We start from the raw sequence: 14,269 nt of genomic DNA, 5'->3' as shown, positions 1-14,269 counted from the left end.
TGGCAACTATAACTTTTAAACTTAGACAAGACCTTTAACCAGCAATGGATCCTTCCAAATTATATTCAACTGCACTTCGTCTGGATATTTTCTGTATGAAAGGAACACTTACTTGTTTCTGGGTAGTTAGCTCATTCGTCAGGGTCGAGAGGACAGGTGCAGAGATATGATGAGGCAGAGCGGTTGTCCGGTCGGCGAATCTCAACTGGGCTAAAGGCCGATCACGACTGCAGCGTGGATGTTTGGGAGTCGGTGTTCACTCGAACGGGCACAGGCACTGTCTATTTAATTTATGTATAGTCGCATCTTTGAAAAGGCTTGTTTTCCCCAAGTCCCTAGGTAGGGAATTCGAAGCCGCAGTTGCAAACCAGCAAGCCCCGCCTCTGTTCCGTTCTACACACACATATTCGCTCCTGCAAAGTCAATCCACAGAAGCCGCGTTTAACTCGAAAAGTAAAGACGGTGCCAAGGGGAGACAAGGGGTAGCGGGCGCCTTTCCTAAAATATGTCCCGCCACCCCAAGTTGAAACGGCATTGTATACAAATAAATGCCTACGGCATCGGCTTGAGGACCCATGTAAGCAGCCTCCAGCCTTTAGAGTGCTCGTACCGTTTATCTTTCTTTTATTAGCTTCCCGCCCCGACAAGTCGTAACGCAGGCAGTATGAAGCCCAATAGAGGAAACATCTCCCCCTTCTGGCACTCGTCGGCTTCTTTCTGTATTCCGCGCTGCGGCGCTGATCCTCAGTGAGGGATGGAGGCGAGGACGAAAGCAGGCTTATCCTTAGTAGCACACTTCGTCCTGTGAACGTCTTTAGGATGTCCTAATGTCCCAGGGATGTCCTGCGGACGTTCACAGGATATTTGTGCTGCTTGGGTTAAGCCAAGGTCGTGGGGAAGTCCGGAGCGTCTTCAGAAGAAGCTCAGACCCAGACTAAACTGTACCCAGAGCATTTGCTTCCTCTCTCAGTTGAGAAGAAAAGCAATTGGTCACCTGGTTGTACAAGCTGCATCCCCCCCACCCCCCCCTGGAACGTCTCCTCCTGGTACGTCCCCTCCGCACTTCCCCTGGCAATGAGCACAACGTGCCAATAAGATACCTTTAGTGAGCCCGTGGGCGACAACATCTCCCAAAGCAAGCCAAAAAAAGACCTGCCAAAAGACAAGGCCAGAATCACGAAGAAACCATCAAACGAAAAGTTATGAAAAGGCGGCCGCAAGAGGGGAAGGATAATCCGCTGTGATCGTACCCCTGAGGAAGGCTGCTTGGCGTCTGCGTTTGGGAGCTTTCAGGGCACAAATTTTTCGCAGACAGCCTCCAAAGACAGAGAGGGAGACAGAAAGAGAGAGAGAGAGTGAAAGGGGACTAGATATGTTGAAGGCATTTTCCCCCCGTGCTCGACGTGCTGGCCTTGTTTGGAAGTGTGCCTGCAGTCGAGGACCCTGATATTTGGTGCCCCTCCCCCACTGTCTCTCCACTTCAAAACTCCTGGCGCCGTCCCTGTTGGGAAGACGTACTGTGACCTTGACGGAGATAAACCCCACTTTGGAAGCGCCCAGCAGGCGCGTCCACCCACCGCTGTTTTAATCTTTTGTCCCTCGCGTCGATTGCTTACGTTTTTTCTTCGAGCTGACGAAATACCCTGGGCGGGGGGGGGGGGGGGGGGCGATCGCCCCTGCCGCTTCCCCCTTGGATCCGCCACTGGGATATGAAGAGCGCAGCGCAGCCACCGCAGTCTATGACCGACAGCGGCAACCTCTCCAGCCTTTCCACATTCGCTTGCAGATTTGAGGCCGGCCATTACTTCATTCCCAGCATAGTACAGCTTCGCTGGTCTTTCTCCTTCACCAGAGTGGAAAGGCTGAAAGTTCTTTTAGAAAGGTTTCAGACAACACAGCCATACTCCAACACTGTGCACTGCGTACATAGGCAATTTGATGTACTTGCCCTCGCTATAAAACATTCAACAGCAGCAAAGCCTATGTCAGACGGTTCTTATTGTTTCAGATGGGTGAAAAAACAAATGTAAACACTTGGGAAAAAAAAAGTTCAGCCTTTCCACTGTGGTGAAGAAGGAAGAGCAGCGGAGTTGTAGCTTCTGTTTTCGGCGGTGGCTTTCCAGGCGAGCGGTCTGCTCTTCTTTCGCAACGTAATCTGAAGCGCTCGACGCACGCGGCAGTTGCAGACCCATTCGCGCTGCTGCATATGTCGCCGCTCCTTCCGCACCCAGTCTTCTTTCCCCGAAGAAAGGGCGTGCGGCTGACCCATCGCGAGTCCAAACCGAAACTGATAAGAGCGTAGGAAACAGCGCGCAAAACAGACGAGGACGAAGAAGAAACATACATGATGTGCACCGCTCCTCACGTGTTTCTTCTTCATCCTCGTCTTTTTTTTGCGCTGTTTCCTACGATAAATTTCCACCAACTCGCCAAACTATCCTTTCTTTTATGATGCAGCTTTAAAGTTTGCCACCATCTATGAGCGACAGCGGCAACCACGCTGGTTGCCTGGTTGCCACCGTCACTTATAGATGGCGGTAGCTGTGCAGAGGTTTGTGTAGGTTTGTGTTGACATTTCTTTAGTACCAGACACGATCCTGGGGAACCTAGCTCTTAACAGCTCCGCTGTAAAAAAAAAAAAAGCTTTATAAAATAAAACAATTAAAACTTTCAGCCTTTCCACTCTGGTGAAGAAGGAAGAATAGCGAAGCTGTACTATGGTGGCTTCTGTTCTCGGCGACATCCCAGGCGAGCAATCTGCTCTTCTTTCACAAGGGAGCCGTAAACACTCTACGCTGTAGAACTTTAGGCGACAGCGGCTTCGCAGCGTTTGTGCAGCCATTCGCACTGCTGCGGATGTCGCCACTCCTGCTCCCGCTCTTCTTTCTCCAAACGAATGGCAAGTGGCCGACCCATCGTGAGCCCAAAGGGCAACTGATACGCGGACACCGGGGAAGAAGGGTTGAGAGAGAGACTGCACGGAACACAATGGGCGGCCCTCCTCGTCGTACGCGAGTGAGGGCAACGGTGAACTGGCTCGAGTGTTCATAGATGGCGGTAGCTGCCTGGAGTTTTGTGTCGACACACCGCTTATCCGCAGACACGATAGTGGGGGAACTGCCTTTAACAGCTTTGCTGTAAAATTGTCAAGAGCAAACACTGTGCTTGGAATGGAGAGTGCACTGGTAAGGTTAATACAAATATTGGGAAGAATATAAAACACGAGGGAAATCGGCTTGCATTGTCTGTCCTAGCATTTTATGTTCTTCCCATTATTTATATTACAAACATTGTGCCAATTTCTTTCCAGTGAAGAGCAAAATGGAACTGCATCATATGTTCAGGAGTTCCGAGTCTCCTTCGACGGGCATCAGAACGCAACACATTCGTGGCCGATACACTGATTCAAGCTACGGCCGAGGCTGTTGCTTGCTGATCGTACAAGCTCACCGAGAGCACACGAGTTTGGCAGAGCTCTTCACATGCCAGTCTTCCCCTTATCCTTGCCATCTTCTACTATGCAGTTAATGCTTCTCAGGTCTGTATGTTGTCACGCTGAATACATTACCTCGGGACAGCATCAGATGCTGAATGCTGAGAGCTTGTACTTTAGGCAAACCCAAAAGGGCAGCAAGCTTTACCGCCACATTGCTGGATGTTCCCAAACAGACAGGGTGACAGTGTACATCCATGCTGACAAAGCAGCAAGTCATTTATTTACACAAGGTTGTTTTCTGGCCTTTTTACTAAGTTCTAAACAAGCGTGCCTCGTGACGGCTACAATGGCACTTGTTCGAGAGTAAAATGGAGTTCGGTAGGCTCAAGACACGCACACACGGCACAATGCAATATCGCATGTTAAAATAAAATGTACAGTTTGTGATAGAGCATTCACAATTTTCTTCTGTCTCCTACGGAATTCAACGATTGCGACAGCGTGGTGACAAGGTCCACCTCCGAGTTGCATGGGAAAGGTTCTTCTGAAAAAGAGACAAACAACAACTTAAGAAACAAATCTAGCATAAAAGTGTAGATGGATAAATAAAAGTAAAGAATGCCCTCCTTTCTGAATGCGGCCTTTTTTTTTTCCTCGCAATTTAAGAAATGTTGCGTGACTGATCGACGGAGCAGCCCATTATACTGACGGTGCTTAAAGGGGGGCGCAACGATTTCCGGACTTCGGTCAAACATTTGTGAAAGTTGCCCTCTGACACTTCTGAAGTAAAGAACACAAAACTAATTTCGCATGCATGTCCTAGTTGTTAAAAAAAAAAATAATAAATATTGGCATTTCTGGCACCCCTCAACTCACTCCCAATCTTCAGGGTCGCACCTGGTCCCCCTCCTAGTGACGTAACAGACCTATTGCAATGTTACCCAAGCATCAAAGAGAATGCAGGGATTGGTGTTCCACGTGCCGCACGCGCCAGCGTCAGAAGTAGTAACTTTTCTAAAGCAAATACCTAAAACAAATAGAATCTTGCACGCGTGTTCGTCAACGGTTTATTTTGGTTATTTACTTCAAATCTTTTATACGGGGAAGGCGTGCGCGTATGGCGCGTGGAACACCAATCCCTGCATTCTCCCTGATGCTTGGGTTATATGGCAATAGGTCTAGGTCTATTCAGGGCGCCGCGTAGGTTCCCGTGTGCTCTCTCGGAGGACGCTTCCTCTCCCTCTCTCTGCTGACATTAGCGGATGTTATGCTGCAGCTTAGAGCCGAGCGAGGTCACGTAAGCTTTTCGCCCTAGTTCCTTCAGCTGCCTCGACTTTTGCTTCGCAATTATGCAGCGGAATCGCATCATTTTTTTATGAAGGAGATGTTCCCTCTATCCTCTGGGACACGATAAACAACGTAAAAATGACGAGATGCAAATTCTTTTAATCTTAAAATGTTGCACCCCCCCTTTAATGTCGCTCCTCCGACAACTGCTACTAAGCGGATTTTAGGGAACCTGCAATTCTCTTACACAATTTTTATCTTTCTAAACAACATTTTGTGCCAGTGGAATGCACACGTAAAATGGAAAGTCGTTTGTCCCTCTTGTTCCCCTTCTCCGGGGATTATTTTAGTCATACATGTCCTAATTTCCTTAATTGTCTCGAGACTGGAGCATACAACTAGAACTGTATGCTCCATCCAATATACATATGCACCAAAAAAAGTGAGGGAGAGGAGGAGACAAGAGGGTACGGGGACATCGGAAAGCCGAGCTCAGATGCGAACAATTAGTAGGTAGACCTAAAACTAGCTGCCTTGGTCTCCACTGCACATGTCAAACGCGTTCGAATGCAAGAGCCAAATGCCAGATGCCCGCGTTCCGCACTCTAACCTGTTTGATGAGTGCAGCGGAGACAAAGGCTGCCAGCGTTCGGCTTACCCACTAATCGTTCCAATCGGAGCTCGGCGTTCCGACGTCCGTGGAAGCTCTCGTCTCCTCTCCTCCCTCATTTTCTCGGCGCATACAGTCTTAGCTCTACGTCAAACAGGTCGGCCACCCGCACCTCGTCGTTTAACCGAGGAAGCCTAGCCGTCTAGGTAGATGCGCGACTAAGTAGCGTAAAAAAAAACGGCCTCGTGTTCCGCATCGAAATTCGAAACTCACCGTGCTGCTCGATGCTTGCGGCGGCAGGACGTGTGGCGATCGTCACCATGGGCGTTTCCGTGGAGTCTCGCTCCGACGACTGCACGGCACACTCTGCCGATTCTGAGGCTTGCTGCACCAAATGTCCCGTCATGCACTCCTCAATGTGTCCGTCTGCACATTCCTCGGAATGTCTGTCCACACATTCCACCATGGGTCCCGCCGTAGGGGGGGTGGGAAGCAGCCTAGCCTCCGCCTCGGTAGCTGCGAGTTCCGCCGTCGTAGTCTCCGTGACGGCGGCAATCGAAGCCACAACGGTCGGCTGGAGCGGGCGCGGTAGGGAAGCCTCCACGTCCGGGGACAAGGGATCCGTGGTCTCCATGTCCTCTCCGGGGGGACACCCGGGGGGACACGCGAAGGCCCGGCCGGGGGCGGCGTCCCTCGGTGCGTCCTCCTCGCTTTCCAGCTGTAGCAGTGGGCCGTCGGTGCCAAGCTCGCGCATCGTGGCGTCGCGCAGGAACGCCGGCACGAACCGCACGTCCAGGTCGGCGGGGATCTTGTAAGGACGCAGCTCCAGCGGGGTGCGCGCTACGACGCCCTCCACTTCCCGAGAGACCGCCTCCTGCGTGCACGACGAGAAAGGAGGCTTTTAAAGGGGCGGTGCAACGATTTTCGGACTTCGGTCAAAGATTTCTGGAAGTTGCCCCCTGACACTTCTGAAGTACAGAACAGAAAACCGATTTCGCCTGTGTGTCCTAGTTGTTGCGTAAAAAAAAGATAAAGATTGGCATTTCGGGCACCCCTCAACTCACTCCCAGTCTTCAGGGTCACACCTGGTCGCACTCCCAGTGATGTCATTCGGCGTGCCGTGTAGCTTCCCCTGTGCTATCTCGGAGGACGATTCCCCTCCCTCTCTCTGCGTACACTAGTGGGCGCTATGCTGCAGCTTAGAGCTGAGCGAGGTCACGTCATCTTTCCGCCGTAGTTCCTTCGGCTGCCACTTGGGGCTGCTGGTGGGGGAAAAAGCTCGACTATTGCTTTGCGATTATGCAGCGGAATCGCAACATTTTTAATGAAGGAAGTGTTTTTTCTATCCTCTGGGACACGATAAACAACGTAAAAATGACGAGATGCCAATTCTTTTAATCATAAAATCGTTGCACCGCCCCTTTAAGTGGGGGTCCGTACCCTCCAGGCATCCGACGCGATATCTAACCCTGGTGCAATCGAGTTCTGTTCTTTCGAGCGCCGCAGGAAATGAAATGGACATGGCGTGACCCACAGAACGTAGCCTCTAGCGCGAGGCAGCGTGTATGTACAACTAACCCGAAATATATCCGCCGTAGAACAGGAGATGGCAATGAAGCGAGCCAAACCAACAGCGAAAGTGAACTGTTCTCGACCGACAGAAATGTAAGCTTTACAATGGGCCAAAAGAGAACAAAAACACCCCTCATTTAAAGGTTGCGATTTCATGCCGGAGTCTCTCGCTTCAGCTACTAGAATGCGGCTAGCTTGGCTAACGGCAATACAGCCCTGAGCACGCTACCAGCGAGCCTCATTTTCGTTTATAGCGGGTGCTACGGATTTGCCTGCTCTAAAGTCAAACTCGAGAGATGTTACAAATTTAGAGTATATTTATATTAGATTCAAAAAGCAAGTTGAATAGTAGTCAGCTGTTCGATTTCAGAAGTAGATTGAATATACCATCATTCGAACTGACACTAGCGAGCATAGAACGCTCGCGCACATCTAAGACGCTCGACTCTGAACGTTTGCCGGCTCCCATTTTGTGCCATTGTTTAGCATGCGGACGAAGCAATACCACCGGAAAACGAGGCCTGTGTACGACGTCACCAAGTCGCCAGAGTCAGTAAATCTGTGTTCTCTTCCTTCTCCTTCTTCTTTGGGTTAAGGCTCACCTTCATGCACGATGGTGGCACTTGTGATCGACACAGCACAACACCACCACCACACCGTAAAAAACGCTAGCACGCTACGCCGCCGACACTGTAGCCGCTGAGGAGGGACCTCGTACCTCAGCGCCCTCCGTGGTGGAGCGGAACTAACTACTCCTGGTTCGAGGTTAGCTCCGAACACGACCTGGCCGCTCGCTCTTCGCGGGAAGAGCGGCCAGAGTCATCATCTAAATGTGCTTCTTCCACCGTGGCTGCGAGATGCTCTGGTGGCGACGGCGACGCAAGCTAGGCGGCACTGCCCGGATTCACCGGCGACGACGTTTGGGGGAGAAAGGCCCGGTCTTCTAGGCGGCATTAGACAAAGCCGGAGCCGAAGAGAGTTTGGACCCACCTGAAATCCGAGTATCTCGTGGCGCAGGGTCTTGGCGCTGGCAGCCAGGCGCTCCTGGCGCTGCCTGAGGTCCGAGAGCAGGGCCAGGTTCGAGTACATGACGCGCAGGCCCTCGCTGGCCCCCTGATCGTATCCCCCGGGGGGCACCGCCTCCCCCGTCACATAGCGCTCAAACTCCTCTGCCGGGATGTTCAGGGAGTCCGCCGTCAGGTTCTCAATGAACGACACCGCGCAGCACTGTGCAACAAACACGGGGTGCGACGCCGTCAGTTACACATGCCCCGACTAGACAAGCAAAGTGGGGATACTTCGAGACGTGTTAGGGGATAACGGAGAATGGCGAGTGTTGCGCCATTCGATGTTCCTCCCCTCTAGGACTGCCTCCTCATAATTAATGAACAATTTTATGCAGAATCAGTCAAAAGTAGAGGATTCTATACTAAAGAGATAGCAAAGGTGGCCGAGTGCGTTAGTGCATCGCACCTCAGAGTGCCTGAAGCGGAAGCTTGTGTTGCAGAACCCAGGGATCCTGGGCTCAATCCCCACCCCTGCCCATTTCCATCTGGATAAGCGTCGTACCGGCGTGTAGTCGTGCATCACTACTAGGTGATGCACATTAAAAGACTCCAGGCTAGCAGCGGTACTGCACTGGCCGAATTTCTCATCTATGTCGTAAACCAACATCACAGCACCTCAAAGGCAGACCAACCTTACGCCGTTTGGTTTCGTTCGCTACTATCCGCTTTGATTGTTGGCATACAGCTAAATTTTTACGTTCGAACCTACCTAGGCATTCAATCACAATAATGCCTCAACATATACAGAGATGAAAAGAGCATCCTGCTCTAAAAGGGTAGATAACTGGGCTAGTTGGTAATTAAACACCTAAACGGTATTAGCACACACGTATGCGTTAATACCGTTTAGAAGCTCCCTGCTCCGTTACAATCAAATTTGTCCTGTGCATCCGCTCTGGTGCACTACAACACTCGAAGCCAGATTCCCTGGATCACTCCGATTCTTCCCTCTCTCCATCACCTCCATTTATTTCTTCTCTCTTTACCTCCATTTACCTTCTCTCTTTACCTCCACTTATTTCTTCTCTCTTTACCTTTACATAAACCCCGCGACTGCAGGTAGAAAAACACCACGTAGGCCGAAAGGTCTCATACGTGTTGTTTTTTACCTCTACAGTCTCGGGTTTTATGTCACATTCAATTTACTCCATCCAGCTCGCTTGTGTGTACTTGCATTCAGTCCACACATAAATAGTCCATTTACATGTGAACGTTATTATGTGTGCAATTACGTGCATTAATTTAATCCAAAACCTAACACTCTTGCAGGCACCTTTGCATTCAAATAAACTGATTTACCCTCCAGGACCAGCTGTGCTACGCAGCCCAGAGGCTGCCACCGCACCGACCCAGGATCCGGCCCCGCTGGGGCTCAAACTTTATACTGTCGAGGCCGGCTATAATGAAGTCAATGGGAATTGGAAATCACTTTGCAATATCTGCTATTTCGTTATAACTGACTTCGGTTATAACTAAGCGCAAAGGGAATGGGAAATCGTGATCGCTTCGCTGTAGCCGCTATTTCGTTATAACCGACTTCGTTATCGCCGGTCTCAAACGTATGTAAACTTTATGTGTAACCTTTTGGGACGTTCTTCTCATAGAAAACGACTCGCAAAGCACGTTCTGTTCCTAAAGGGGCCCTCCATAGGCGGGGCACACTCACCAGGTTGGTGAAGTAGTAGCCGGCCTCGCCGCTCATGAGCCGGCTCGGGGCGCTGAAGCGGGTGACATACTTTATGTTGGAGTGGAGCAGGGGCGGGTTGGCCCTGAGCACCACATACACCATGGCCGGCAGGAACTCGTCGGCCGAGGCTGGCTGTGGGCCCTGGGGCCCCATCCGCAGGGCCTCGAACAGCTGCTTGCTGCACCGCACCACGCACTCGAGCTTCTCCCTCGGGCTGTGCTTAGAGTCCATCTCTATCATGTCTGCAACCGCGGAGGGGGGACAGAGACGGTGAGGCCCCCCGTGGCGACTAGTCCCGGCAAGAGCATGTGACCCCGGTTGAACTCGCACCTTTGAAAAGGCTGAAATTTTTGTCTGGGAGGAGACAGCAGAAAATGTGTGGAAGGTCAAAGGACATCCCACATCTGAGCAATCCTCACTATGCTTGGAAAGTGCCTCATTCTAGTTTTCTTGCCTGGCCACATTGTCGCAGGCCCTATCAGAATCAAGGCACCTCTAGATTATTTTTACGCTCACACAACAATCGTAATTCCATCTCGAAGCCGAGGTGCCTTAAAATATCATTCAAAGATACCGTAGAGCAACACAGCTCTCCTCAAGATTTCGGTACGGTGCAGCGATTTCTCAAACGAGTCTAAGAGGAAATTGACAACATCAACCGCCCCTTCATTTCAGTGATTTTTAAAGAACAATCTTCGGTCGCAGGCATCCTCCACAAGTACTAACAAAACAAAGCCCACTATTCCCCCCAACTTCTCAAGAATACAAATCCAGTTAGAACAACCTTCCTAGCTAGCAAGGTTGAAGTGCCCAAGTTTTTGTGTCACCCACTTGAGGTCAACACGGGGCACACGTTGGACACGAGTGTGGCGTTAATGCTCGGCTTTGACTCGTCCTCAATCGACGGGGACGCGAGTCCAAACCAAACGTCGTCGCAGCACTTGTGTCCAATCCGAGACCCCGCACTGGCTTCCCGAAGGCGACGCAAAATATCCGGCCCCACGGCCGCCAGGGAGCCGTTGGCAGGAGAGAGCAGACGCACCGGTGATGGCGTGGTCCATGATGTCCCTGACGGGGGGCTGGCGGTCGTCCAGCTCCAGCTCGAGGTGCTGGGCGGCCACCCAGCTGAGGGAGCGGATGCGCTTCTGGATGGCCAGGTCCTTGTCCTCGTCGGCTGTCGAGATAAACTCGAAGACCGTCTTGTAGGTCAGGCTCATCAGGTAGTTTTCCATCAGGTCCAGCAGCACCTCCACCTGGTCCCCCTCCAGCCCCTGGTAGTGAGTGTGCTTCTCAAAGCGCTCCTGCATGTTCTGGTAGAAGTCCTGCACCAGCTCCGACAGCTCGTCTATTGTCCGGTCCCGGGACATCTTGTGGATCCGGTCCACGGCCGCCCTGATCTGCAAGACGGGACGAACGGCGTCAGAAAATATGTGCGCACCTGTAAAGATCTGCACACTCATAGCACAAGGTGTCCCCTCAAAAAAAATTTACTGGGTGCTTTTCACCGCAAAAAATAAACGACGCATTACCGAACGCTTGTTTTTCACCTGAATGTGGCGCAAGTGGTCCGAACTAGAACCCAAGGTTTCGGAACTAACCGCTATCTCATTCAAAAGTTATTCCTGCGTACATGCACAACGAAGTGCTAAGCCGGTGCCGAGTTGGTGCTGGCGGTAACGCTGGTGCGGTGCCGACTCGTCGTCATCTCAGTGTCGAGATGCATGGGTGAACTGGCCCTAAGAGTTACAAGAGGCGAAGCTCAGATTACTACAATACACGCAGAGGAGTAAGCCAAGACTGGAAAAGAAAAGGCAAACAGCTGCCATGAACCGGGAAATTTTTGTAACAATTGCAATGACTGGTACTTCGACGCGATACCTACCTACAAGGTATACTCGCTCCGTCCGGCAGTTGGCATCTGCTACGTTACACTGTGTGAACTGCAAAGGTTAACGAGTTTTACGTGGTAATCTATAGACCTTTTGCAACATTAACCGAGCAGCAAGGAGCATTCTGCGAGTGCAGTTATGTGCACTGCACATGCTGACATCTGCAGTGGTAGCTGCCCTACAGCAAAAGTCTAAAACAAATGGCACTTTGTGCATCTGTTTGTTGGCTCCCTTTTTGGCCATTCACTTTCAATCTTTCATACGGAGAAGGTGAGTCAATATGGCACACATACCTACATACGTTCCTAGCATGCTCCTTGGTGCTTGGGTAAATTGGCAAAAGGTTTATTGCCTCACCCATTCATTCACTTCCTAGCTGCCACCTGACATAAAAACTTCGGAGAACAAAACTGGGTGGTTATGCAACGTCCTCGATGACGCAGATATCGCGGAACCTTTGTCTTTGGTTCACCTCTGACCCATCTTCGGCGGGGCGCTTCAGCTGTTCATTTGTTTCCGAGACCGAGTATTTGTAGCAGCCCTTTTTGAATAAATAATAAAAGTTGCCACTGCCATTTTTGAATGAATAATAGAAGTGGCCTAAGATGGCAGATTGAATCAATAAAAGGCACGACATCAACATCCTGGTCTCAATGTCGACATTCTATTGATTGATTAGGGGTTTATGGCGCATCAGCATCTAAGGCTATGTTGCACCAAGCTTAGACTATTGCAATTCGGGTTTAGTAAGAGGAAAGAGCTATAGTAGCGAAATATGTGATAAAGCTATGCACATGAATGGGGTCCCTATCATTTCGTCGAAACTCGTTTCGTGGAATCACGTTTCGTGGACAACTTTTCGTGGACACACGTTTCATGTACACACGTTTCGTCGACACTGTGACATTTCGTCGACAATCGTTTCGTCGACAGCACCACCGTAAAACGTTTCGTCGACAAACTTTCTTTTTTGCTGTTCCGAAAGGAATGCCGTTAAGGTACAAGCGCCTGTAAGAGATGACAAAGACGATGCCTAGCGCAGTTGCTCTCCAAGGTGAGCAACTGCGCTATCCTCTCGCTCTCATCCGTGCCACATGGAATAAGTAAGAGCGCGCAGGACTTCGCGCGTGGCCTATTCAGATATTTGCAAGTTCCGATGCCCGTTTATGGAACCGAAAGTTACTGGAAGAAAAAAAAAAACGGTGGAGAAAAATATGCGTAGGCGCAAAACAAAACTTCGTTCCAATGGTGGGTTGCGGAAAAGGGCGTAAACACTGATTTTTTTTCTTCATATTGGTTATTTTTAAACAAAAATACAACTTGCAGCTTTTTATTGCAACATTACAACCCTAATATTTCACTTGAAATTAAACATGTTCATTACCCTCAATTAGTCAAAAGGAAAAGTGATGCGGTGTTTGACTGGCTACTGCGGCTTATACGCGAGAAAACTGTTTAGTCGCACTCGTTTCATCGTCATTTATTTTTAAGGGCCGTTTAAAAAGGACATTACATAATAAGGGGGCTGTCAACAATGTCAAATAAAAATAAATAACAAAAACACGAAAACCAGTAACACTCGCACGTACTACCGCGAGCTCGCTGCCCGCGAGTAAACCTAAAAAAAAAGCTACATTGCAATGCAAATACAGAAAAACACGAGAATTGGTAACATATAAATAACACATTACATCAAGTAATTTAGTCTTATTACACGAAGTAAACCATAGTTGATATCAAATGTGCAACTTAATGTATTATATAGCTTCTCTCGAGCGGCCGCCACTTCCAAGGCCTCGGAGGCGGTAGATACCACTAGACGAGATCTGTCGGCAGCAGCCGACTGGTCCTCACACGCAACATTCAATTGTTCTTTTATCGATGCCAGCAGACAGATACCTGGGGTAAGTTCGCGGCCCAGCTCTTTGCATAAAGGAGCGGCTTCCAAATCTCATGTTCTTTGGTCACATATTGGTTTATGTGCATGCAAAATTTTATTACAGACATAACATATGCAGAACTATAGTGTTATTTAATATCCAGAAGCTAAATATGCTAAAGTCTAAGAATTGTATGCGGTCTGGTAAGTACAGTACGTTAAATACCCGGTGTCTTGAGGAGAAAACAACCGTGTTTTATCGCCGTAAAGTAAACTACGCGTAGCCGAATGCTCAGTTTCTTTCGAAGTTTATTGCTTGCGGCTAAGCTCAGATGCCAATTCGCTTAAAAACCGATTTTATGCCGATTTCAACGGTAGAAAGGCTGTGTGCACCGCAAACAGGCCTCGTTTTTTCATTCAATTTTTTTAAGAGTTTCAGTGTTTTGACGTGTGGGCTGTCTATGCTATGTTCAGGTGGCTCTTGAGGATCCTACCAAAATACGCGACGCGCGGAAAGATACACTTGCTCTGGAAACGATCCTGCCACTTTTTTCAAAACAGTCGGAGTGCCGGCGGTCAGCCCGCGAAGGGTTGCATTCGATGACGTGCAGACACCTCGATCACGTATGCTGCCGAAAGCGTAGCCCTCAAGAGCAGCGCATCATGTTGAATGTTTTAAGACTCTAATTTGAGAAAGGAGAGTGGTCGAGAACAAAACTTCCCGGCTTTGACAACGCTTCCCCAAAGGTTCGGGCAAAGACACGAGCGAAACCAGACAAATCGTAAGTTCCGAAATCAGTGCGATCGGTGCCCCCGCCCCCGCCCCCCGCCCCGCCCCGCCC

General features: G+C 49.9%; 1 protein-coding gene across 4 annotated transcripts in view; it reads right to left on the bottom strand.

The window, feature by feature from the left end:
• Positions 1–3,683: 3,683 nt before the first annotated feature.
• LOC8053015 (rab5 GDP/GTP exchange factor) overlaps positions 3,684–14,269 on the bottom strand; it is a 50,917-nt gene continuing 40,331 nt past the window's right edge. For 3 of the 4 annotated variants that reach the window (XM_029970309.4, XM_029970310.4, XM_029970307.4), the window contains exons 5-9: positions 10,702–11,056; positions 9,639–9,901; positions 7,896–8,132; positions 5,607–6,207; positions 3,684–3,980 (exon numbers count right to left, since the gene is read on the bottom strand). In XM_029970309.4, the coding sequence (XP_029826169.2) occupies positions 3,892–3,980; positions 5,607–6,207; positions 7,896–8,132; positions 9,639–9,901; positions 10,702–11,056 (1,545 nt within the window). In that variant the 3' untranslated portion in view covers positions 3,684–3,891. The remainder of the gene's footprint in view (positions 3,981–5,606; positions 6,208–7,895; positions 8,133–9,638; positions 9,902–10,701; positions 11,057–14,269) is intronic. The other variant, XM_029970308.4, reaches the window with a different exon arrangement.

This window comes from Ixodes scapularis, unplaced genomic scaffold (genome assembly GCF_016920785.2).
Source record: "Ixodes scapularis isolate PalLabHiFi unplaced genomic scaffold, ASM1692078v2 PGA_scaffold1__304_contigs__length_218370807, whole genome shotgun sequence".
NCBI lineage: Eukaryota > Metazoa > Arthropoda > Arachnida > Ixodida > Ixodidae > Ixodes > Ixodes scapularis.
The sequence above is the reverse complement of the archived record's forward strand: the minus strand, read 5'-3'. Positions and strand labels throughout refer to the sequence as shown.